Raw genomic sequence first — 23,444 nt, 5'->3', positions numbered from 1 at the left:
ACACTTTGATTGCCAACACATTGTAAGTAATGAAGACTTGTCTACTGCTATGTTAACAGAGAAGTCAGCTGTTTGTGTAAACAAACAGGGAAGGAATACATACTTCATGCTCATATTTCATGCTGGAGAAGGTGCTGCATTTTCAAATACTGTTCTGTTGTAAAATAACTTTCTTTGATTTCAGATTTGTTTGTACTGTAGAAAATAATATCACAGACCACAATACCTAATGATATCACTCTGTACAGAGGGATGAGAAGCTTCTGGCAGCCATCATGGTGTGCCCTCTCTGTTCTGCATTTAACAATGTTGACGTTATGTAAACATTTTTCTATCTGGTGTTGTTTCTAGCTATCAAACGGAGCTTATTAGGTTGGACTCTTTTTTCTCAGATTTCTGTTAAGTAAGTAAAATAGATTGACTTAAAAAGTGGTTTGAAATGTAATCTGAATCTTTTACACATTTGATGTAAAATTAAGAACACTTCCTTTTGGGGCATATGGGGAAGTCTTGACAACTCTGCCTCTATCACTTTCTGGGTGCATGATATGCAATGTTTAGTTAGAGAAGCAATAATAAACAATCACCATATCAGGGAATAACGCAAGTTACATGCCCCAGTATGATCGTAAAAGCATTGCAAGGGCAGTACAGGTCACAGCAGAAATGTACACCGCAATTGTGATCAGAACAGTTACAAACAAATAAATAAATACTTCAATACTGCATACAAGAGACAAAGTATAATACATATTCACTTCATTTTCAATCACAGCATTTCATGTCATTGTACACAATCTATAATTCAGTAACACAGTTTAAAGTTGTATTAATTTGTTAAATATTTATATGGAAGGTCTGTAGAATATGTCCTGTTTGGAGGTCCCTCAAGAGTTTGATGAAACTTTCTTTTTGCTCCATGGAACAAAATAAAATGGACAGCTCTAATGGTCTTAATTCAGTAATATACTGATTTTTATATGTGCACTGCTCATGCATGGGTGTTTCTTTCTCCTTTAAAGGAAATTACTTAGTTCATTGTATCCACAAGAATCTTGAGAATAATTCTGTAAGCACAATCTGTACTGTTGCCTTTATCTGTTTTTCTTTTTCTATGCGGAAGAATTATTAACAGCTGAGCTGTGACTACATCATCCCAGACGATGCATCAATGCAGTACACAGTTGAAGCAGGTAACACATCAGCTTCCCTCAAAGAGCAAGCAGGGTGGAAAAATGGATTGTTGAGGTAACCTGCAATTACACAAAATATCACTGCACAAGAAACCTTTATTTCAAGTATCAATTTCTAATATACAATCTACAGCCAAACAGGTGACAGCAGTTAAAATAATACATACAGGCAAAGAGCTTTAGTAAATGTTCACATCAAATATCAGAATGTAAAAAATAACACTGCAGTGATGGGAAATGTACAATTAAAAATTTGAAAAACCATTCATCTGCATGTATTTACCCACACCCTTCTGTGAAAAACTCTAGAAGGCAATATTTAGAGAGTTTCTGAAATACTCAGGCACCAACATGCCAATGGCCAATTGTCACTAAGGTGAAGATTTTCCTTCATTCTGTTGTTTTATGTGAACATTGACTGAAGCACTTGACCTAGATCATACAATCTATTGGTTGATGGTATGACAGCATGAATGAGTAGGTATTAAAGTGGTTCTATTAAAATGCATGTATACAATACAGTAAATTGAAAGAATGATTCATAGGGTTGTATTTTTTTTTATTCTGTTTTCTTTTTGTTTTGTTTTTACAATCAAAACTTTTTAATTTAGTTGTGTCTGGGTTTGACTGTTTTTGCTGCTATATAAAGCAGTTAGCTACTAATTTATCAGAGGGCACCATGCAAACACACTTTTTTCGCACACATTCATTTTAAAGGTAATTTAAAATCATCAATCCACCTACCAGTATATCTGAAAAAACCCAGATAACTCAAAGAAATACCCACAAACCCATACAGATATGGGAAAAACATGCAAAACTCCAAACAGGCAATGGTTTGTGTTTATCACTGACTCTTTGACCCTGGAAGTGTGATACAGCAGCACAGTGCCACTGTCGTGAACAGCAATACTTCACAGCAATGTTGTTTTTACAGAAAGTGTCTAAATAAACAATAAATAAATGGAGAGACATGGATACTCACTGTGTGCCAGGTGGATGTCTGGCTACACAAGTCCATCGTAGAGTGACAGTGCCTGTACAATGGAAGGATCTGCCTTGGAACCCTCCTGAAATTCCTGTAGTGTCAACATCCCATCTGCATTCTGGTAATAAAGAAATGCATACTTTCCTCAAACTCAAACTTAGAATCAGTAACAGGGTTTTGCAATGCAATATTTCTGTCACTGTGCCTAGCTAGTAAAATGCTAAAATTGATCATAGCTGCTTCTGTAAGTAAGAATGATCTATTGTTTATGTGTATACATCTACAGTGCATTCATAATATACAGTAGAAGTAGACAAAAATTGGCTTTGAGTAAGTGTTTTCAACCGTTTTCAACCATTTTATGTTGCTTGTGTTTTCTTCACATACAGGTTTTAAGTTAAAACATGGTAAAATCATCTAATCTAATCTAATCTAATCTAATCTAATCTAATGAGGTTTTAGGACCACATGACCTAGTACAATGAAACCCCGTTGTACGAGCAACCTATAGTACGAGCAAACGCTCACAAAATTTTACCCTGTTTCACGAGCAAATTTCGAAAGCACGAGCAAACCCACGCTGCCGGTTCCCCGTTTTCGGCGGAGGGTCGCATCAGTCACTTAGTTGATGACGTATCACTCAGTCACTTTTGCTGTTCAGTGCAGCAAAAACGTAACTGTGGCAGCAGGGGCGTGGCCGAGCGGCGGTTTGTGAATGGAGGGCGGGTCCGGGAGCAGATAGGCAGGGGATTGCCTCACCTGAAGTTAATGTGACCTAATGATTTTTCTCTCTTTTCAAGTGATCGGAGGGTGCATTTAAGGAGGAGAGCATGTGTGTGTGCGTGCGTGCATCAGAGACGTGCTGCGTGGGGCACTATGCAGACCGACACAAAAAAAAACCAAATAAAAGTGGCTCCCTTATTCATACGCTCTCCCACAGTAACTTTTTTTAGTTTTATATTTTTATTTTACTAGAAATCTTGAAAAATGTCTCCCAAGAAAATCAGTGATGGTGCTGTGAAAACGAAAGTAAATAGAATTACCATGGAAACCAAGAAGGTTACGAGCGTTGTGCGCGTCTCACACTAGCAATCAATCACTATCACATGAGTAAGTGTTAAATTATGTTTATATTATGGTAATTTGCGGTGTATTTGTTTTTAAAAATAGGCTACAAATACTTTATAAATGCAGAAATAAGCAATCGGATTAAATCACTTTTACATTCATTCCTATGGGGAAAATTAGTTCGAACATACGAGCAAATGGACCTACGAGCAATTTTCAAGAACGAATTATGCTCGTACAACGGGGTTCCACTGTACTCTGTTTTTATTAGTTTTTTAAAAAATGTAGAATCTATGTGTGGAAAAACTAAGTACACCTTATGATTTAATAGCTTGTAGAGCCGCTGTTAGCATCAATAACTTGAAGTAATTTTGTACTGGATGACTTTAGTAGTCTCTCACATCACTGTTGAGGAATCCTGCTAACTCTTTTTTACAATGTTGCTTTAGATCCCTGAGGTTTGTGGGCATTTGTTTATGCACAGCTCTCTTAGGATTCTGTTCTTTTTCAGCTATTCTAATATAGATTCACTGGTGTGCTTGGGATCATTGTTCTGTTGCTGCAAAACAGACCCAAATCATCACCCCTCTACCACCATGCTTGACAGCTGGTTTGTGGTCTTTTGTGCTGATATGCTGTGTTTGGTTTTTGCCAAATGTGGCTCTCTGAATTATAGCCAAACTTTTTCACTTTGGTCTCATCTGTCTGTTTATTTAAATGACCCTGTTTTTTGTATGCATTTCTGTGCATTTTTCCCTCATTTTAGTTTTCCTGGGTATTTGAAATGAATAGTGAAATGAAAGAGTTTTCTTTAAATGTGATCAAATCAAATCAATCATCAAATCAAAGGTCACCAAATCAATTTCTTCTCTTCTTTTAGTCATTGCGGAATAAAGAAACAGCTATTAAATCCACACATATATATTTGAGTTTGTGCAGTTTGCTACAGATGCAGGTCTATGCCTGTTAGAGGACCTCAGAGTTGCCAACTTGAAATCTGATAGGTTACAGCAACAGGCTTCAAACAACATGGATTTGAAGCTACAGGGTGCCTGCAGTGTTTATCATAAATGGCTTATGGCAGTTCCCTTTGACCTCAGCATCATCCAAAACAGAGGTGAACAGCCGATCATAATCTACCTCTGAAGTGTGCGCTACCCTGAGTAGGGTGAATGCACAGAAATCAGCTGGCCCTGAAGGCATCCCTGGCTGAGTACACAGCGCATGCATGGAGCAACTGGCTTAGGTCTTTACAAACATCTTAATCAGTCCTTGGCCCAGGCAGCTGTCCCAACCTGCTTCAAGTCTGCTTCCATTGTGCCAGTGCCAAAGCACTTTGCTGCAACCAAACTTGTTGACTTTTATCCCATTGCACTCACCCTTGTCATCACAACGTTCTTCGAAAGATTGGTCCTCACCCACCTTAAAGCCTGCCTGCCACCCACATACCACTTTGCCAATCGGCAGGCTATCATCACCATTTCCAGAGTGCTTCGGCTATTCCCAAAATACCGCTATGCTCCTAAAGGAAGCGCGATATATTTCACCCGTTACACCATGTGGAACGTGTCTTTAGTTAAAGCCTGTGTAAAGAACATTAATGTAGACACCTTTGGCTTATAGACAGGTGCGGCTTATTTATGTTAAAAATAGAAATATTTGTAAAATTCAGTGGGTGCGGCTTATATATGGGTGTGCTTTATAGTCCGGAAATTACGGTAATCTAATCTAATCCAATCTAAATCACTCCACTGTACTGTCAGATTTATTTTGTATGGCATGGTCCTTATATAGCTTGATCCTAAAAGTGTGCTTACCTCTTATGTTTTCAATTATTAAAAATGTCACATAAGTGATTGGCAATGTTATTAAAGGAACACTTTCAGATTTTGGGGGATGCTGTTAAGAGGAACTCTGCATATTATTTCAAATGTTTGCTATATCTTGGTACTTCAGCTTGCTCAGTTGTTTTTGGTGTGTCCTAGTTGCCTTGCCCAGATTGCTACATTTAGTTTTTTGTTTCTGAAAAATTAAGGAACCAAAAAGTGCTCAGTAATCCCCTTGAATTTGTAACATCTATCTTCTTTGAGGATAATTTGCCTGCTCCTAAATTTAACCAGATTTAATTTACACATTAAGTAAATAATGATTTAAGTGTTTTATCTTGTTTCTGAAGTTTGACTATGTTGGTAGGTAAAACAATGTTTCATGTTTAGCAGGTATTTTAAACTGCTCGACTATTCTACTGCTGTAACATTCTTTTGTCTTTTGTCCATGGTTTTTTTGTGCTTCACTACTATAGGTAAGTAATTTTTATGGATCATTTGTTAGCTGATTTATTTTGATAGTTTGGAGCCTAGTTATAACCATAGCCTTGCTCTGCATTTAAAAGGTTAGCTAATGTCTGATCTTGGGAAAACTTTTTGTGCATGCACTTCACATTGCATTTTTCCATGTGTATCAAATAGGACTTAAGTAACAAATTGAGGACTTAAGTAACTAAAATAAAGATTTAACTGAAGCCCAAAATATAAGATTTGTTTTGTTCTATAGATCAATGTCTCACTTATATATTTTTTTATATTTTTGATTAATGTCGTTTTTCTGTTTTTTAAGCTATTTTGTCTTTAAGGTTTTCTTTAACTCAACTCAACTGTTTTGGACCAATGGCAATAGCTTGCCTAAACTCTACTAAGCTGGATCTGGGTCTGTCTATGTCAAGCTGTTATTCAGCTGCTGCTTGTTTCGCTTTCATGTGACGTATACATAGTATACATTTCCAATGCATGCTTCATGGAATATTAGCTTAATCTCAATAATATAGATCTTCAGCACTGGAAATTTGGAGTAGTGTTTATTCCCTGTTAGTTTTCTTGCTTGGCTTTATCCGTTCTCATACAAGAACAATAAACTTGTTTAAAAAACCGCTCCTGACATTGAACCCTCAATCATTTCTGAAGATTTCTCTGTTAGATTCTTTGTTGATTTCATAAGGACAAAGCCAAGTGTTTGGCCACATATACCACTCTGACTGTTAATGCAGCAAAATGCAATCCCCACTCCTCTTTAGGCCTAAATGTAAATGCCATTAGGTGATATTCAGTGTCATCCCCTTCATTAATCATTCATAGAGATAACTTTGAATACACTTTTATAATAATTATTTTTTCCTGCTATTTGTTGGTGTCCAGTGCTGCTGTTTGCTCCTGGGGTCACTACTTGTGTCTGGTGCAGGGTTTATGTTCTCTGTGGCAGCAAGACTGACAAAACTAAAATATAATAAATCATTTGTGAACATATATAATATACATTCTAATACAGTGGAACCTCGGAGCCCGCGAGGGTTAGGGACCAAGACCGGTTGCGAGTTCCGAATTTTTCGCGACCTTTTGATACGCCCCTTCCAACCCAGTAAAAATCCAAAGAACACTATATGGAATCGATTTAAATGAGTAAATAACACTATTTCACTATTTACATAATAAATATAGTTTTAAAGCATTTTTAGACAATTTTAATGAGATAAACCTTGATTAGAAATGTTAAAACTAGCGTTTTGAGCAGCTCGCGGTTGCTCACGAGCCGATCTGAATGAGAGTCGCTGGTCGGAATGAAAGTCGCGAGCATGCGAGGTCGCGAGCGCTGAGGCCGCGAGCTCCGAGGTTCCTCTGTATACATTATAAAGTACATTTAAGACAATCTTACATTTTAAAAACTAAGAGTGCTTAAGACTTTGCCTTAACACACCCATAAAATGAACACAACTCCTCTTGAGCTATCATACCCAATTACACCCAAAAAGTCTTTTACAGTATTATATAAAAATCATGTAGGAAGTATTGTTGACTTTTCCTGTACAAGTAGATGTTAAATAGAAATAGTTGTATGTGGACTTTACCTTATCCATCATGGCGAAAATGCGATCCACTCTTTTCTCTGGTGTGTTTTCTTCCTCTGGTAGTTCCACTGTGTTTCCCTGCAATCCAAAGAAGCTGAAGCTTAAAAATGTCATCTAAGAGAGCTAAACATTATATGTTGATGAACTTCTACCATGGCACAGTCAACCTCTAGCTAACAATAAAAATAGTCACACCAATACACTAAAATAAAAATAAAAAAATGGCTGTGGCAATGGGGCTGTGGCTAAGTGCAGGTTTGTGAATGGAGGGCGAGGCCGGGGGCAGAATAGCGTAGGAATTACACACCTGAGGGAGTGTTTTGACAGAGGAAGCACATAAAAGGAGCGAGAGAAAGGCACTGGAGGGTCTCTGCGAGCTGTGTGTGTGCATGTGCGCATGTGTAGATTAGAGGACGTTTCAATAAACCGATTTGTTCAAAACTGATTGTTGTCCTGAGTAATGTTCCTTCCCCTAAACCTCGAGGTCCCCCACACTGGTGCCGAAACCTGGTAAGGAACCCAGGACGAACCACCATGGAATCTTCACTGTTGGCTAAGCTGGTGAAGGCACTCGCCGAGCTCCAGCAGACCCAACACCAAGCCCTCCTTCAGGTTCCAAGAACTGCCCAGGTGGAGGACCAGGAGGCGTTCGGAGCGCTGAGAAGCCGATAAGCTTCCACCGCCACCCCAACGCCTGCGGCCAGCGTCCCACTAAACAAGAAATGGTCAGGCTCCTCCACATTTTGCTGCTCCTTTCCGGGGAAGCTCACCTCGCCGCTCAGCAACTGCCGGCCATTCGCGTTCGCCCAGCGGTACTGTGACACATGCCGGAGGTGGCTACTGGACGAGGATCAGAGCGCCGAAGAGGTACTTGACCTCTTAGTGCTAGAGCCATTCGTCGCAGGGTTTGAATTAAGCTGGAACGTACCGCTTACCGGTAAGTATCCAAGGGGGTACACACCAGGCGTTGTTGGATTCGGGCTGTGGCAGATCGCCATCCACCAAAGCCTGGTGCGATGCGAGGCTTTGAATACTGCACGCTGGGTGAAGGTGAAATGTGTGATGTCAGCTCCACGACCGACAGACCCTTCCCTGTGGGAAATTCCGCTCTGGAATTTTCCCCTTGAGCAGACACGAGACAAAACCCTCCGACACACCTTTGACCAGGTGAGAGTAATCGATAGTCAGCGAAAACAGACAAACATCGCGCTTTCCTATCCCTACCTCGCAGTTATTAAGGAAAAGTTGTACCGGGTGACGCAGGACACTCGAACCAGAGAGGAAATGACCCAGTTGTTGGTCCCTAAGAGTCGCAGGGATCTTCTATTCCATGCGGCGCACCATAACCCGATGGCTGGACACCTGGGCTGTGATAAAACCTTAGACCGTCTAATGTCCCGGTGTACACGGCTAATGGGAGATGGTAACGCCTCAACCTCCTCAACAAAATCCATGTCATACTTCACCTTGGTCCCCTGTAGAGAGCATCTTTTGCCATTGCAGAGAGCAGAGGTAGAGAGGTTGCAATAAGTGTTTGCGGATGTCTTTTTCCCCCTAACTGGTCAAACAAACCTCATAGAACACCATATTGAGATGCCTCCAGGTATAGTGATGTGTAGTCGCCCATACCGGCTACCCGAACACAAAAAAAACATGGTTCAGGATGAACTCAAGGCTATGCTTGACATGGGGGTAGTCATGGAGTCTCACAGTGATTGGAGCAGCCCGGTGGTCTTGGTGCCCAGGGGTGAGGGGTCGGTCCTGTTCTGTGTAGACTATCGGAAAATCAATGCAGTGTCTAAATTCGACGCATATCCAATGTCTCGCATCAACGAGCTGCTTGATTAGTTAGGTGCGGCACACTTTTAATCAACAATGGATTTAACCAAGGGATATTGGCAGATCTCGTTGACTCCAATGTCCCGGGAAAAAAATGACTTTTTTCTACTCCGTCCAGTTTACACCAGTTTGTAACACTTCCGTTTGGCTTGTTGGGGCCCCAACGGCGTTTCAACGTCTCATGGACAGAATTCTTCGGCCCCATAACGGGTATGCTTGGCATTTACAACACCTCAGAGCAGTCCTGAGGACCTTGAGATGGGCAGGGCTCACGGCAAACCCAAAGAAGTAAGAAATTGGGCGGGTGAAAATACGGTATCTGGGTTTCCACTTGGGTCATGGGCAGGTGCGTCTCCAAATTGATAAGACGACAGCGATTGCAACCTGTTTAAGACCCAGGACCAAAAAGAAGGTAAGATGGTTCCTGGGGCTGGCTGGCTATTATCAGAGGTTTGTCCCTATGTATTCAGATGCACCAGCCCGCTGACCGATCTCACTAAAAAGGGAGCGCAAGATCTGGTCCAGTGGACGGAGTCGTGCCAACAAGCTTTTTCACGAGGAAAAGCTGCGTTTCATGATGGCCTGTTTCACATGCTCCTAACTTCTCTCTCCCCTTTATATTGCAAACAGATGCATGAGACAGGGGTTGGGGTCATGTTGTCCCAGGTGGTTGAGGAGGAGGAGCGCCTATAGCTGTATATTACATGCAAATTGTCGGTGAGGGGAAAGCCGGTACAGCACCATAGAGAAGGAGTGTCTGGCCATCAAGTGGGCAGTCCTCACCCTTGGATACTATCTGTTGGGACGGGTCTTCACTCTCTGTTTGGACCATGTCCCACTCCAGTGGTTCCATCGCATTAAAGATACCAACTTGGGATCACTCGGTGGAGTCTGGGACTTCACTTGTTCAAATTCGAGGTGATCCACAGACCAGGGGCGCAGATGGTTGTGACCAACGCCGGGGGGAGTCAGTTGTGGGCCGGATGGCTGCCCGGCCTAAGTCGGGCGGTGGGGGTATGTGGCAGCGGGGGCGTGGCCAAGCTCTGGTTTGTGAATGGAGGGTGAGGCCAGGGGCAGAAAAGTGTAGGAATTACTCGAGCTCTGCCACAATGGCATTGTGATAGAATAAATGAAGAAGAGGTAAAAACAAGATGTGAAATGACATAACTCACCACCATCTGGTAGATGGCATCCACAATGTTCAGCATCTCATCTCGAGTTATGTAGCCATCATTGTCAAGGTCATAAAGTTTAAAGGCCCCTGCAACATCAAATCTATATAAGCATGTACAATCGCTTAGAAAAAAATACAAAGGTTAAATAGCAGTACTAATAACTCTGAAGTCACTGAGCATGTTTCTCAGATATGGAGAGAGAAAAAGTATGTTTAGTGTATCCTATTTTTGTTCAATCATTTTGGTGACAGAATACTGACAGTATTACATTTCACAAGCATATATTTCCTAATTAAATGTCAGTGTAAGAAAATACAAAATGTATTATCAGTGGCTTTAGGTTGATCCACAATTGCATTTTTATTGCTATTCTCATTTAAGAGCTATTAAACCAACAATATTTTTATAGGGCCTGTTTGGTAACTGCTTAGCTTAAGGCTTAGCTTTTGTTTACATGGAATTAATGTAGCTTAAGTACTTAAGGAGTTGAACTGATGATTAGGAATAATAGACATCTTCAGAACATATCACGTACATCTAAGTTTTTCATCCAGTGTCCCTCTGGAAGTAACAGAAAGTGCTTGGATAAACTCAGAGAATTCAATACGTCCATCCTGCAGGGGTAAAAGAGAGATTAGTAGGCAGGTACAAAATCATATCAAATGTAAAAATGTGATCTGCACTAGTACCTGTTGAGTGTCAACCTCTCATCAGAAGCACACAAAGACTATTGTACAAGATTTGAAAGCTAAACTATTTTCCAATAATAAATTAAATTAGCGTGATTACTTACTGTTATTGTCCCTTGAACCTACCTACCTCTTCAAACAGTTCCTAAGTTTGCACTTTATTATAACAAATAGCTTTTTTAACTTTTTTTTTTCCCCAACAGATTTTTTAACTACTGCAATTCTTAGTCTAATAGACCAGTATCATAATGTATTAATGGACATTGTTCAGGATAGAGGATTTGCCAAATGAAATAATTGTAAATGTAAATAATGCCTAAATATGCAACATTTTGTCAACTTAATGTGGTTAAACATACCAAAAGACTATAATACCAAATTCTTATTTTCTGCATTTGTCAATACTGATTAGACTTTCTCTGACAGCCCTGCTTGGGATATACAGTAGGTTTTCCTCCCCTTATCTTTAGCTAAAGCCACCCAATCTCACCTTGCAATCTTGATGCTTTCTTACCTTGTTCTCATCAAACACATTAAAGACAAATGTAGCAAACTTGGTGGGGTCCCCAAATGGAAAAAACTGCTTGTAGATTTTCTGAAAGCCAGCTGAGTCCAGCTGACCACTGGGACAGTCCTTAATGAAGCCCTTGTACCTGATGATAAGAGAACAGGAGAAAGGAGTAGAAGCAGGGAGGGAACAGGTTGTGGGAAAGGGGCATGGGAGAAAGCAGTTATTAACAAATGTGAACTTCTATATTACTGTATTTCTTCTTCTTTCAGCTGCTCCCATTAGGGGTCCCCACAGCAGATAATCTGTCTCCATACTACTCTGCCCTCTACATCTGCCTATTTTAAACCAATTCTATATTACTGTATTTAGCAAGTATAAATACAGTAAAACATGTTCAATCTTCTGAACATCAGAAATCAATCAAAACAAATGAACAATACATTATATAAAACTCCCAAAGTTTCCCAAAGAAGTTAAAATATTCATTTATAATTCAATAGTCATTCTTGTGCTGCAGTGCTTTTGGGATAAATTAGCTAATTTATCAAAAGTGGGACTTGATGACTGCAGAAGCAGTACACTTTAACATGTAGGCTCATCTGCAATAAAGAGAACTGCTTAAAGATATCCAAGTCTTCTGGTCTTCGCTGAAAAAAAGTTTATAACAGCATCCTGTCCTCATGCTGATCCTGGGACTCTGTGCTCCTGCTACATATTTAACACCATTTTCTATTTCTAAGCATTGCCATTACCAGTGGTGTGAGTGGAGTCATGATGGTACTGAATTATTTATTGCAAAAACTGTGCAATTCCTCAATATACAACTTTGTTTGTAGATTGTAAAATTCTTGAATACACAAGAAGATATGCTGCACAAAGTTTTTATACAGTATGTTTAGGCCATTGTAAATACTGTATATAGCTAGCAAGATACTTTTCAAAACTAAACCAGTACATAAGATATATGAACAACACGCCAGCATTTTAGACAACCCCTGCACAACATGGTCCCAGGTCAGTTGTTAGTTAAAGGATGTCTCAGCTGCAAAATCCTTCCAGAGCACTGGAATGTTTGTTCCCCAAAACTGCTCCACATTGCACAGCAAATAAAAATTGGATTGGAGAAATCCAAAGAAAATCTATATTTATCAATATCAGTATTTATGATGACCCTTTTTCTGCAAAACAGCATACATTTTATTTCATTGGTACACCGATTTTGAAGGAACGGAAGAGGTAGGTTGTTGGAAACATCTTTTCAATAATCCTTCTGTCTCTTTATGTAATTCCAGACAGACAGATAGTTCTTAATTACATTTGCTGTATGTTTGGGGTTATTGTCTTGCTGCAGAATAAATTTGAGGCAGAACAGATGTCTTCCTAATAGTATTGCATGGTGGATAAGTATCTGCCTGAATTTCGTAGCTTTGAGGATACCATTAATCCTGACCAAATCACTAACTCTATTTGCAGAAATGCAGCCCCACCCTTGCAAGGAACCTCCACCATGCTTCACTGTCTTTAATGTGTAAAGGACATTAGCCAGTGGATGCTTCCTTCTGCTTAATTCTGGTTAGATGGAAGTACTTTTACTAGGACTACTTTTATGAGGCTTGATGTAAACTTTCAAGTTATGTAGCATCTCTGGGTGGATTTCAGTCTCTGCGTGTACAGCAGTACAGTGCGATTATTGGTGTGATTATTGACTCCATACTTTCCTGTGGGTCTTATTTGGATAGCATTACCAGGATAGTCTTCTTTCACCTAAGAAATATTGCTAAAATATGAAATCTGATGTTTCTACAGGATGCAGAAAAACTCGTTTATACTTTTGCTACATCTAGATTAGACTATTGTAAAGATTTACTGTATGGATGTTCTAGTAAGTGCATAATTAAGCTTCACTCAGTCCAAAATGCAGCAGCAAGAATCCTTACCAGATATAGAAAATTTGACCACATCACCCCTGTCTTATTCAGTCTACATTGGCTCACAATTAAATCTCACATTGATTACAAAATACTACTACTGATGTATAAAGCAGTGAAAGGCCTTGTGCCACCAGGGTTGGGCAAAGATATATCAAAATGCATTTTTAAAGAAAATACCAAATTGTAGAAGACTCATAATTGTATCCTCATTTAGTTACTTGGTGTTTGATAATGAAGGGCTACTTTGCATCAGCAACACTGACTCATTGACAAACAAGTCATTCATAAGAAGACAACTGATTGTACCAGCAATCATAGCAACTTTTTTTTTTCTAAAGTTTCTAATCATTTTATTGTTAATCGTAAATATAATAATATATTGTGTCAGGCATTAATTAATGCAATGGTATGCAAAATCATGATTCTATTAAACAGTTACTTAGATTAGGGTACAATAATCGGCAATCAAATATTTATTTATCAGTCAATGGACACCTGTTTGAAGGCTGCCAGCCTGCACATTTCTTACCTTAACCACCTTCTTCCATCTGGATCAGATTTCTGTTCTAACCTCAACAAGTCTGGGCGAACAACTGAGTAGGCACCAATCAGAGGCTGCATTTTTATGATGTCTTCATGTAGACTTTTTACAAAGTAATTTAAATATTTATTTAAAGTTTATTTTAAAACTACAAAAATACAAAATACTTAAGTATTTTTTATACAAAATATGTTTTTTTATCACCCCTATCAAATACAAATTACAATACATATTTGAAATACATGTATCATAAACACTTCCCATCCCTGCACATCACTTAACTTTTGTTTCATTATGATCCACCACTACTTCAATCAAATATTGCAGCCTATTTTTTTGGTACCTCAAATAATGAAGACTACAGCAGGGGCCAAAGTCCAGGGCCATTCTCATCCCAGAGATCCCTCATGTCAGTGTTACCTTCTGGCTCTCCCTTTTGCTGCCATAGCTAGTCTTGTCAGAGTCCCTACCTGCCCCCTGATCACACTGTACAGTGTCTTTAAACATTTATGAAACATGCAATCTCAGGGAGTTTTTCCTTGCCACATTCACAAATGGCTTGCTCATTTGACAAACTTAACTTTCAATTATAAGGAACAAACTTATTGAGACAATGTCCATTGTTAAAAGTGCTATACAAATAAAAATGAATGAAACTGAATTGTTTTTAATTTATTATTTTGCCAGACTTCTTCAGACAGTAGATGGGTATACCTGGGTTCTGTCAGTTTTTGCTGATGTTACTGCATGAAAGTAAGCATGAAGTGTCTTTCATCAAGTTTCTTAAATCTTTGCCTGGTGGATACCTTGCTGATGCAGTATAACTTCCTTGTGTCTTGTTGCTGTGTTCAGTCTTGCCATGGTGTTTGACCATTCCTAACCTGGTTTTAAGCATCCTACACAGCTGATTCTGGTTTAGTCAATGACTGTGTTTCAACCTACATATACTTTTTGGTATAATTGTGTTTCAACCTACATATACTTTTTGGTATAATTGGTTTATCATACACCTGACTCTGATCCTACAAAATCCCTGACTTTGCAAGTGTACAAAGTGTGCAAGTACTGAAACTGGATTAAAGGCCAAAGAATAGTCACAATTCTTCACACTCTGCCATAACTTTTGAACAGTACTGTATTTTAGTGATTTAAAAAAATATTTTTACATTTTATGATTTTAAGTCGATTTTAAGTAACTAATGTTATTTAAAAGATCTACTACAGAGCCTACAATCCAGTTTAGAGAACCATGTAAAACATGGGATTAAGCTAACAAATTTATGACATACATGCCCCTTTTGTACTACCTCGATGCTGGTGGGCAAAGCTTATGCCTTAGCAGGTCAAGCCGCAGGCTGTCTGCACACCATGGCTGTGCTGCAGGTCTATCAGGCAGACCTGCTATGAGAGTTGGACAATGGGGATACATTGGGTGAGCAAGGTTGATTGATGTGTACATGTGGAAAATGTGTTTGACACAACAAGTTAAGTTGGTCTTTATTTTACTTGTTTGCTATTGGTTAGAGTTTCCCGGAAAATCTAGAATTTGAGTGAAGAAAGGAAAAAAACGAGAGACGGTGCTGCCAGGAGGCTGATTGGATTGATTAAGCTGAAAATTTGCAGTAATAAGTGTGAATTATTTGATAACTTGTTGTATAATTTACTTAAAGTGTAGCGCGTGTGTGTTAATACACAGATTGTTTTATGTTTTAAGTTTGAGTTTACCGGGTGGACTTTTCCCTCATGGCGATTAGCTAATGTGAAGCAATAACTGAGGAAACGGACTCCGCTTAGTGGTATACTAAGAAATTAACTCAAAAGAAAGAGAAAAGGACTGTTATTGAGGAAAAATTGGGAGATTCTGCTAAGAAGAGCACATACTGACCTTGATCACAGTGATTTTCTGGTGGCTGTATTTGAGAGTGACAGATAGGCGGCCAGGCAAAACGCGGGACGAGGACTGGAGCAGGCTTACCACTGGTTTTGCCGTCATTGCACAGAGTTCTAAGGGAGTTAAGGTACCTTTTTTGTTTCTTATATGCTTCGGAGAGTGAAGAGGCCAGTTTTCTGTTTTCACGGCCACTTCGTACCCGAGCCATGATTCAGGCCTGCTACTGTGTGTGTGTGTGTGTGTGTGTGTGTGTGTGTGTGTGTGTGTGTGTGTGTGTGTGTGGGCCCACAGGTTACTTTAAATAGTTCACATTGTGCACTAAGGAACTTTGTGTAACAATAATAATTAGACTTCCTGTGAAAGAGTTTCATACATTTGACTACAAGTGTGTGTATACAGACACAGAAGTAATCGCTACGTCACTGATTTATATTGTGATGTTGGTGAAATGTGATTTTGGGGTTTAACTATATCAGTGACTTAAAGTGCTTTAAATTTTTGTATTAAGATTTTATTAAATTCTTATTTTTATTATTATTATTATTATTATTATTAAATTTGTTCTGTTTGATTACTTGCTAGAGAGTTTCTTCATTTGAACTTGAGGTATTCTATGTTTTTTATTTTTAAGATTATTTACTAAACGAGAGTCAATTTATTCAGTGATATCAGAGGGGCCTTTATACAACATGTCTGAGGCATTCGTTTAGTGAACCTGGTGCTGCTCCTTACTACACTATAAATAACATGGGTGAGGGGTGCTACAGTGATTTAAAAAACGATTTACGTTTTATGTTTTTTAGTCGATTTTAAGTGAATAATGATTTTTAAAAGATCTACTACAGAGCCTACAATACAGTTAAGAGAACCATGTAAAACATGGGATTAAGCTAACAAATTTTTGACATATAAGATTTGTATTTGATATGTTTTAGTTTTTACAGTGACTGATGGAAATGTTATAAGTTCCTCTTCAGGAACTTCAACTGCGTCAACAACACTTTGGAAACGCTTAAACCCTATTGTACGAGCAACTAATAAAATACGAGCGACCTTGCTCGCAAAACTTTACCCTATTTTGTGAGCAAATTTCGAAGGCACAAGCAAACCCACGCTGCTGGTTCCCCACTTTTGGACAAGGGTAGCATCAGTCACTTAATTGATGACGTATCGCTCGGTTGCTCTCGTTGTTCAGTGCAGAAAAAACGTTTCTTTTTTAGTATTATATTTTTATTTCACTAGAAATCTTGAAAAATGTCTCCCAAGAAAATCAGTGATGGTGCTGGGAAAAATAAAGTAAATAGAATTACCATTGAAACCAATGCTCCCGCTCCTCGCTGTTCTGGCTCCACTTATGCTGAAGCTGGTGGGCAAGCCTTATGTCTTAGCAGGTCAAGCCACAGGCTGTCTGCACACCATGGCTGTGCTGCAGGCCTATCAGGAAGACCTGTTATAAGAGGTGGACAATGGGGATACCCTGGGTGACCAAGCAGTCAGAGAGCTTTGGTGCACTACAGCTCTTAGGGCAACAAAAAAGACCATTAGAGCCACTGGCCGAACCATGGCCAACCTGGTGTCTACCGAAAGGCACCTATGGCTCGCAGACAGAGATAGGGCCATGCTACTGGACGTCCCTCTGGTGCCGACTGGCCTGTTTGGTGACACTGTCAATGCAGTCGTTGATAGGTTCCAGGAGGCCAAAAAGGAGTCTGCGGCATTCCAGCACTTCCTTCCACGTCGCTCTTGTAAGGCTGCTTGGCGGGAGCAGCCTGAACCTCAACCCAGCACCTCCGGGCACCAAGAGTTGCAAAGACAGGGCATAGCCACTCGCACTCCCCCTGCTAGGAATCCTGTGTGATGCAAGAAGTTGAAAGAGCTGCCTAGAGCTGCACCAGAGCATAGTTCCGGCTCTGGGCACACTAGAGGTCAGTCTTGAGAGACTGATTCCCTTAAGAGACTATATAGCAGCCCGGGAAGTTCTGCCAGGCATGTTTTGGTGGGTCCTGCGTACTGTAAACAGAGGCTATATGATACTCTCATATAGGAAGGAGGCTATCAAGGTGGTGCCACCCTCAGACAGAGAATCCGGGTTCTACAGCCGGTGCTTAATAGTCCTCAAAAAGGACGGAGGGTTGCGTCCTATATTTGATCTATGTTAGCTGAACCGCTCACTTTTGAGACTCAGGTGCATGATGCTGACCCTGAATCAGGTCGGGTCTCAAATCATGTCTAGAGACTGGTTTGTCATGATAGATTTGAAGGATGCATACTTTCATGTAGCCATCCTTCCGTCTCACAGGAAGTTCCTTAGGTTCGCTTTCAGGCCAAAGCTTACCAATATCAGGCCCTTCCATTTGGTCTTGCCCTCTCACCCCACACAAAGTGTGTGGATGTGGCACTGGTCCGGCTAAGACTCTGGTGCGTCTGCATTCTAAATTATATCGACGATTGGTTGATACTGGTTTAATCGGAGCAGCGGGCGGTCTGGCATCAAAATGTTGTTCTCGACCATATTAAGGATCTGGGGTTAAGGCTAAACACCAAAAAGAGTGTGCTTTTTTTCTCACAGAGAACCACCTATTTCAGCATAGTATGGGATTCAACCCTTATGCGGGCGCAGTTGTCTCCTGCTCGTATTGAATTCATCCTCACAGCCATCAAGAGAGCAAGAGAAAGCCAGTCACTCACTGTGAAGCAGTTTAAAAGATTGCTGGGTCTGATGGCAGCGGCGTCCTATGTAGTTTCCTCTTGGCCTCCTGCACATGAGACCCCTCCAGTGGTGGCTCAGGACCCCAAGGGTTCTCTCAAAGGGGCAACCCACTCTGTACGATCAAGGTCACACTGCGAACCGTACGTGCCCTAGATGTGTGTAAAGATCCCGGGTTCCTGTCTCAGGGCCCTGTGCTGGGAGTTCCTTGTTGTCGCATTACGCTTATAATAGACGCTTCCCTCAAGGGATGGGGCAGTCATAAGTGGCCACTCTGCCTAAGGTCTCTGTTGTTCGGACAACAATTCTGTGGTCTCTTACATTAACCATTGGGGGGTCTGCAATCTCGCCGCCTGTACAAGCTGGCACATCAGATCTTCCTGTGCACCCAAGCTGCTCTTCTTGAAGGCAGCATATACACTGGCGATCAAAATTAGAGAACAATTTATAAACAATTGAACAATTCTGAAATAATGTCAACTTCACTGCTCAACAGTTGAAGGAGTTTTTGTCCTGTCTATACCATGCTACCAAAACACCTTTTCCACAAAATAACTAAGGCATTTAAAAAAAAAAACATTATTTTGCAGAAAACACACTGATCAAAATTAGAGAACAACAATGACTGTAGCAAGGAAAAATATTACAACAAAATTTTCTGAAGGTTCCAACAGTCAGCAATTAGTGAAGTGTACAGGCCTCTGCTCTGAATGACTTCAGCACATCTGTGGCCACAGGACAGCACTAGTCTCTCACACTGCTGTGGTGTGATTTTGGTCTACTCTTCTTCTAGTCTCCTCCACAGTTCGGTGACTGTAGTGGGTTTCTTGGCCATAAATTTGTCACCCAAGATTTTCCAGAGGTTATCTATTGGGTTGAGATCAGGACTCTGGGCAGGCCATGTCATTATTTCAATGTTTTCAGTTTCAAGGAACTGTTTACCCATTTTGCTGTGTGACATGGAGCGTTGTCCTGCATGAACACTGCGGGCTGATTGGGTGATAAACGCATGGAAGGAACCATATATTGTTGAAGAGGGTTCTGATAAACATTTGCATTCACTCTGCCATGTAGCTGTATAAGAGGCCCAATTCCTGCTGCAGAAAACATGCCCCAAACCATGACACTTCCTCCTCCATTTTTCTCTGATTCTTTACACACTTTGGGTTCAGTCTTTCTCCAGTTTGTCACCGAAAATAATGTTTCCCATCGGACCCAAATAAATTAAACTAGCTTTCATCACTGAAGTGAATTTTGGACCAGTTCTCCTTTGTCCACACAACATGCTCCTCAGCAAGCTTAGTCTAGCCTTTTGATTCTTTCTGCTAATGAGAGTTTTGGTCACTGCAGAGTGGGCTTTCAGTCCAAATGCTCTTAAACGTCGAGACACTGTTTGACTAGACAGATCCTTACCCTGTTCAGCTCTGAACTGGTGAGCAATTCCACACTGGAAACGATTGCCCATCGAGACCCTCCGCAGTATCCTGTCCTTTCTTGTATTTGTCTTCCGTGGACGACCAGCCTCCTTGGTTGACTTGAATGAGTTTGTGATGTTGTAAAGATTCAATATTCTTGAAATCACAGCTTTTGGAACGACCAACTTGTCTTGCTATGGCTGATAGGGTCATCCCTTTGGCCTTCATCTGGACAACCTGCTGCCGAAAGCTCTCAGCCACTTTAGAACGAACCACCATCTTGCAGAGTCAGTGAAACTGGATGTTAGGCTGGCAGTTAAATAGGGGTTGACGGATAATCAAGGAAATTAGCACCAGGTACCGGATTTACACCAATAACTGGGAGGTATCTGAAAGTGTTCTCTAATTTTGATCAGTGTGTTTTCTGCAAAATAATGGGTTGTTTTTTTTTTTTAAATGCCTTAGTTATTTTGTGGAAAAGGTGTTCTGGTAGCATGGTATAGACAGGACAAAAACTCCTTCAACTGTTGAGCAGTGAAGATGACATTATTTCAGAATTGTTCAATTGTTTATAAATTGTTCTCTAATTTTGATCGCCAGTGTATACCAGGACATTTAAATGAGGGAGCAGATCCCCTCTCGAGGCAAGGGCCGAAGCCTGATGACTGCACCCGGATGTGGTGGAGCAAATCTGGGAGAGATTTTACAGAGCCCAAGTGGACCTGTTTGCAACTCAAGAGAGGTTGCACTGTCCCCACTGGTTCTCCCATAGACCCCCAGCCCCTGTAGGGCTGGATGCCATGGTTCCCATTTCGGGGAACTGCGGTTACATTCGTAACCTGGAGACGATTTATCTAACACTGCTGATAAATGTCAGTATTCAGGTATGTAGTCATCAGTATTCTAAAATGTAGTGAGCCAGAGTTTACCAATGCTTAACTTTGTACACACAATATACTGACAGAGCACAGAAAGATAGACAATTGACTGAGACACACTATTTGTCATTCTAGGCCAGATCTTGTGTAGTGTGTGCTGTTTCAGCAAAAGCCTGCTTGGAGTTTTAAAACACTAAAATTTTTTTTAGAGGGGGTGTATGAGGTAATAGTAACAAGAAGATTGAAAAAGCCAGCTGTGCTTTTACTGGTGCACCAGATGTTTTTTCTAACTACCAGCTGTTTTTTCTAACTACTGCTGCAGTTAAAAACTTTATTTTCCTGTAGATTTAATGTGTATAAGATTGATTAACTATTAAATTGAGATGGCAAAATATGTGTATATTAACAGAGAAATAATGTGTTTCCCACAATCTAGTAAAATAAGCTTAATCTTTTTCATAACATTAGTTTTTTTTTTGGGCTAAAGTTATATGGACAATTGACCATAACTCATTCCATATTTAAACCACTTTTAAAGCTATAACATTCTTCACCTTTCTGGAAAGACTTTTCCACTACATTTGGAGTATGGCTGTGGGGATTTGGGATCCTCAAGCAAGCGCATTATTGAGGAGAGGCATTTATTTTGGGTGTAAAGGTCTGGGTCAGTGTTTCAGTTTATCTCAAAAAGTTATTAATGGGGTTAAGGTCAGGGCTCTGTGCAGGCCTTCTTCCAGACAAACGCTGGCAAACCATGTCTACCTTGCAGGTAACTCCATGTCCAAAATATATATTTTTAGATAAGTAATACAATCATTCAATCCATAAAATCATTGTCAGGATTGTGTCTCTACATCAATAAGAAAGTGGATAGTTTATGCTATGACTATTTGATTTATTTACCTTTAGTAGTAGCTTTGTTTTAGTCGAGCTTGCAGTGAATTCAGATCTTTCCCATTGATGTGAGGTGCACCATTTATGAAATGCCAGTTCATTGCCTGGAACAATCCACAACAATTTAGTGTAGTGAGAAATTTTTCAAGAGCTGGAAGGACCGAAAAGCCTGAGAAAATTCATGTGATCATGAGGAGACAGAGAACAGAACATCCATACAGATGCCCAACAGATCTGTCTCAGATAAGAAACTCTGCATCTGTCAAGCAACAACTGCACCACTGTTACACCCAAGTGATATAATGCCTTCTAAAATTGTATAGAGCACACATGGGCAAACTACCGCTCGCGGGCCACACACGGCCCGTTGGGTTTATTAATCCGGCCCGCCGAACGTGACCAAATTCTATTAAAATAGGTACGGGTAAACCTTGTTCAATTTACCTTTCCCCTGTAATGCCCACGTTTCCCCTAAAGATGTCGCACTTCAGCTCCATTGACGTTGTTCGCATGCAATACTCTCTTCTTCTTTTAAGAGAGCTTAATCTGATACTCTATAAAAACTGCGACAGTTTCTGACAAACACCTCGGATCTATCCTGAGAATTGCCACAACAAAACTTACTCCAGATTTTGATGAACTGGCAAAATAAGGACAACACTGTTCAACAAAACTGTTGCTACTGAAACTGAACTTAAGTTTTTCTGCTGTGTTTATTGATGCACTGGCAAAAAAAAAAAGATCAACAAATTGATCTTTTGGCACTTGATGAAACTGAATTTGCCAAATGTCTAATGTTATATATATATATATATATATATATATATATATATATATATATATATATATATATATATATATATATATATATACAGTACAGACCAAAAGTCTGGACACACCTTCTCATTCAAAGAGTTTTCTTTATTTTCATGACTATGAAAATTGTAGAGTCACACTGAAGGCATCATCAAGGGCTATTTGACCAAGAAGGAGAGTGATGGAGTGATGGGGTGCTGCTTTGAAGAACCTAGAATATGACATTTTTCAGTTGTTTCACACTTTTTTGTTATGTATATAATTCCATATATAATTCCACATGTGTTAATTCATAGTTTTGATGCCTTCAGTGTGAATCTACAATTTTCAAAGTCATGACAATAAAAAAAACTCTTGGAAGGAGGTTGTTCCCCACAATCTCGCAATACATGGCCCCGGTCATCCTCTCCTTAATACAGTGCAGTCGCCCTGTCCCATGTGCAGAAAAACACCCCAAAGCATGATGCTACCACCCAATGCTTCACAGTAGGGATGGTGTTCTTGGGATGGTACTCATCATTCTTCTTCCTCCAAACACGTTTAGTGTAATTATGACCCAAAAGTTCTATTTTAGTCTCATCTGACCACATGACTTTCTCCTATGACTCCTCTGGATCATCCAAATGGTCATTGGCAAACTTAAGACGTGCCTGGACATGTGCTGGTTTAAGCAGGGGAACCTTCCGTGCCATGCATGATTTCAAACCATGACGTCTTAGTGTATTACCAACAGTAACCTTGGAAACGGTGGTCCCAGCTTTTTTCAGGTCATTGACCAGCTCCTCCCGTGTAGTTCTGACCTGATTTCTCACCTTCCTTAGGATCACTGAGACCCCACGAGGTGAGATCTTGCATCGAGCCCCAGTCCGAGGGAGATTGAAAGGCATGTTTAGCTTCTTCCATTTTCTAATGATTGCGCCAAAAGTGGACCTTTTTTCACCAAGCTGCTTGGCAATTTCCCTGTAGCCCTTTCCAGCCTTGTGGAGGTGTACAATTTTGTCTCTAGTGTC

General features: G+C 40.2%; 1 protein-coding gene across 1 annotated transcript in view; it reads right to left on the bottom strand.

Annotated features, from left to right (window-relative positions):
- Positions 1-591: 591 nt before the first annotated feature.
- ncs1a (neuronal calcium sensor 1a) overlaps positions 592-23,444 on the bottom strand; it is a 42,713-nt gene continuing 19,860 nt past the window's right edge. Inside the window, exons 3-8 of the mRNA XM_046838771.1 lie at positions 11,365-11,503; positions 10,697-10,775; positions 10,159-10,247; positions 7,148-7,225; positions 2,179-2,299; positions 592-1,253 (exon numbers count right to left, since the gene is read on the bottom strand). Of these exons, the coding sequence (XP_046694727.1) occupies positions 2,201-2,299; positions 7,148-7,225; positions 10,159-10,247; positions 10,697-10,775; positions 11,365-11,503 (484 nt within the window). The 3' untranslated portion in view covers positions 592-1,253; positions 2,179-2,200. The remainder of the gene's footprint in view (positions 1,254-2,178; positions 2,300-7,147; positions 7,226-10,158; positions 10,248-10,696; positions 10,776-11,364; positions 11,504-23,444) is intronic.

Source organism: Silurus meridionalis, chromosome 25 (assembly GCF_014805685.1).
Source record: "Silurus meridionalis isolate SWU-2019-XX chromosome 25, ASM1480568v1, whole genome shotgun sequence".
NCBI classification, from domain to species: domain Eukaryota; kingdom Metazoa; phylum Chordata; class Actinopteri; order Siluriformes; family Siluridae; genus Silurus; species Silurus meridionalis.
Note: the sequence above shows the minus strand (reverse complement) of the source record. Positions and strands in the feature narration are given on the sequence as shown.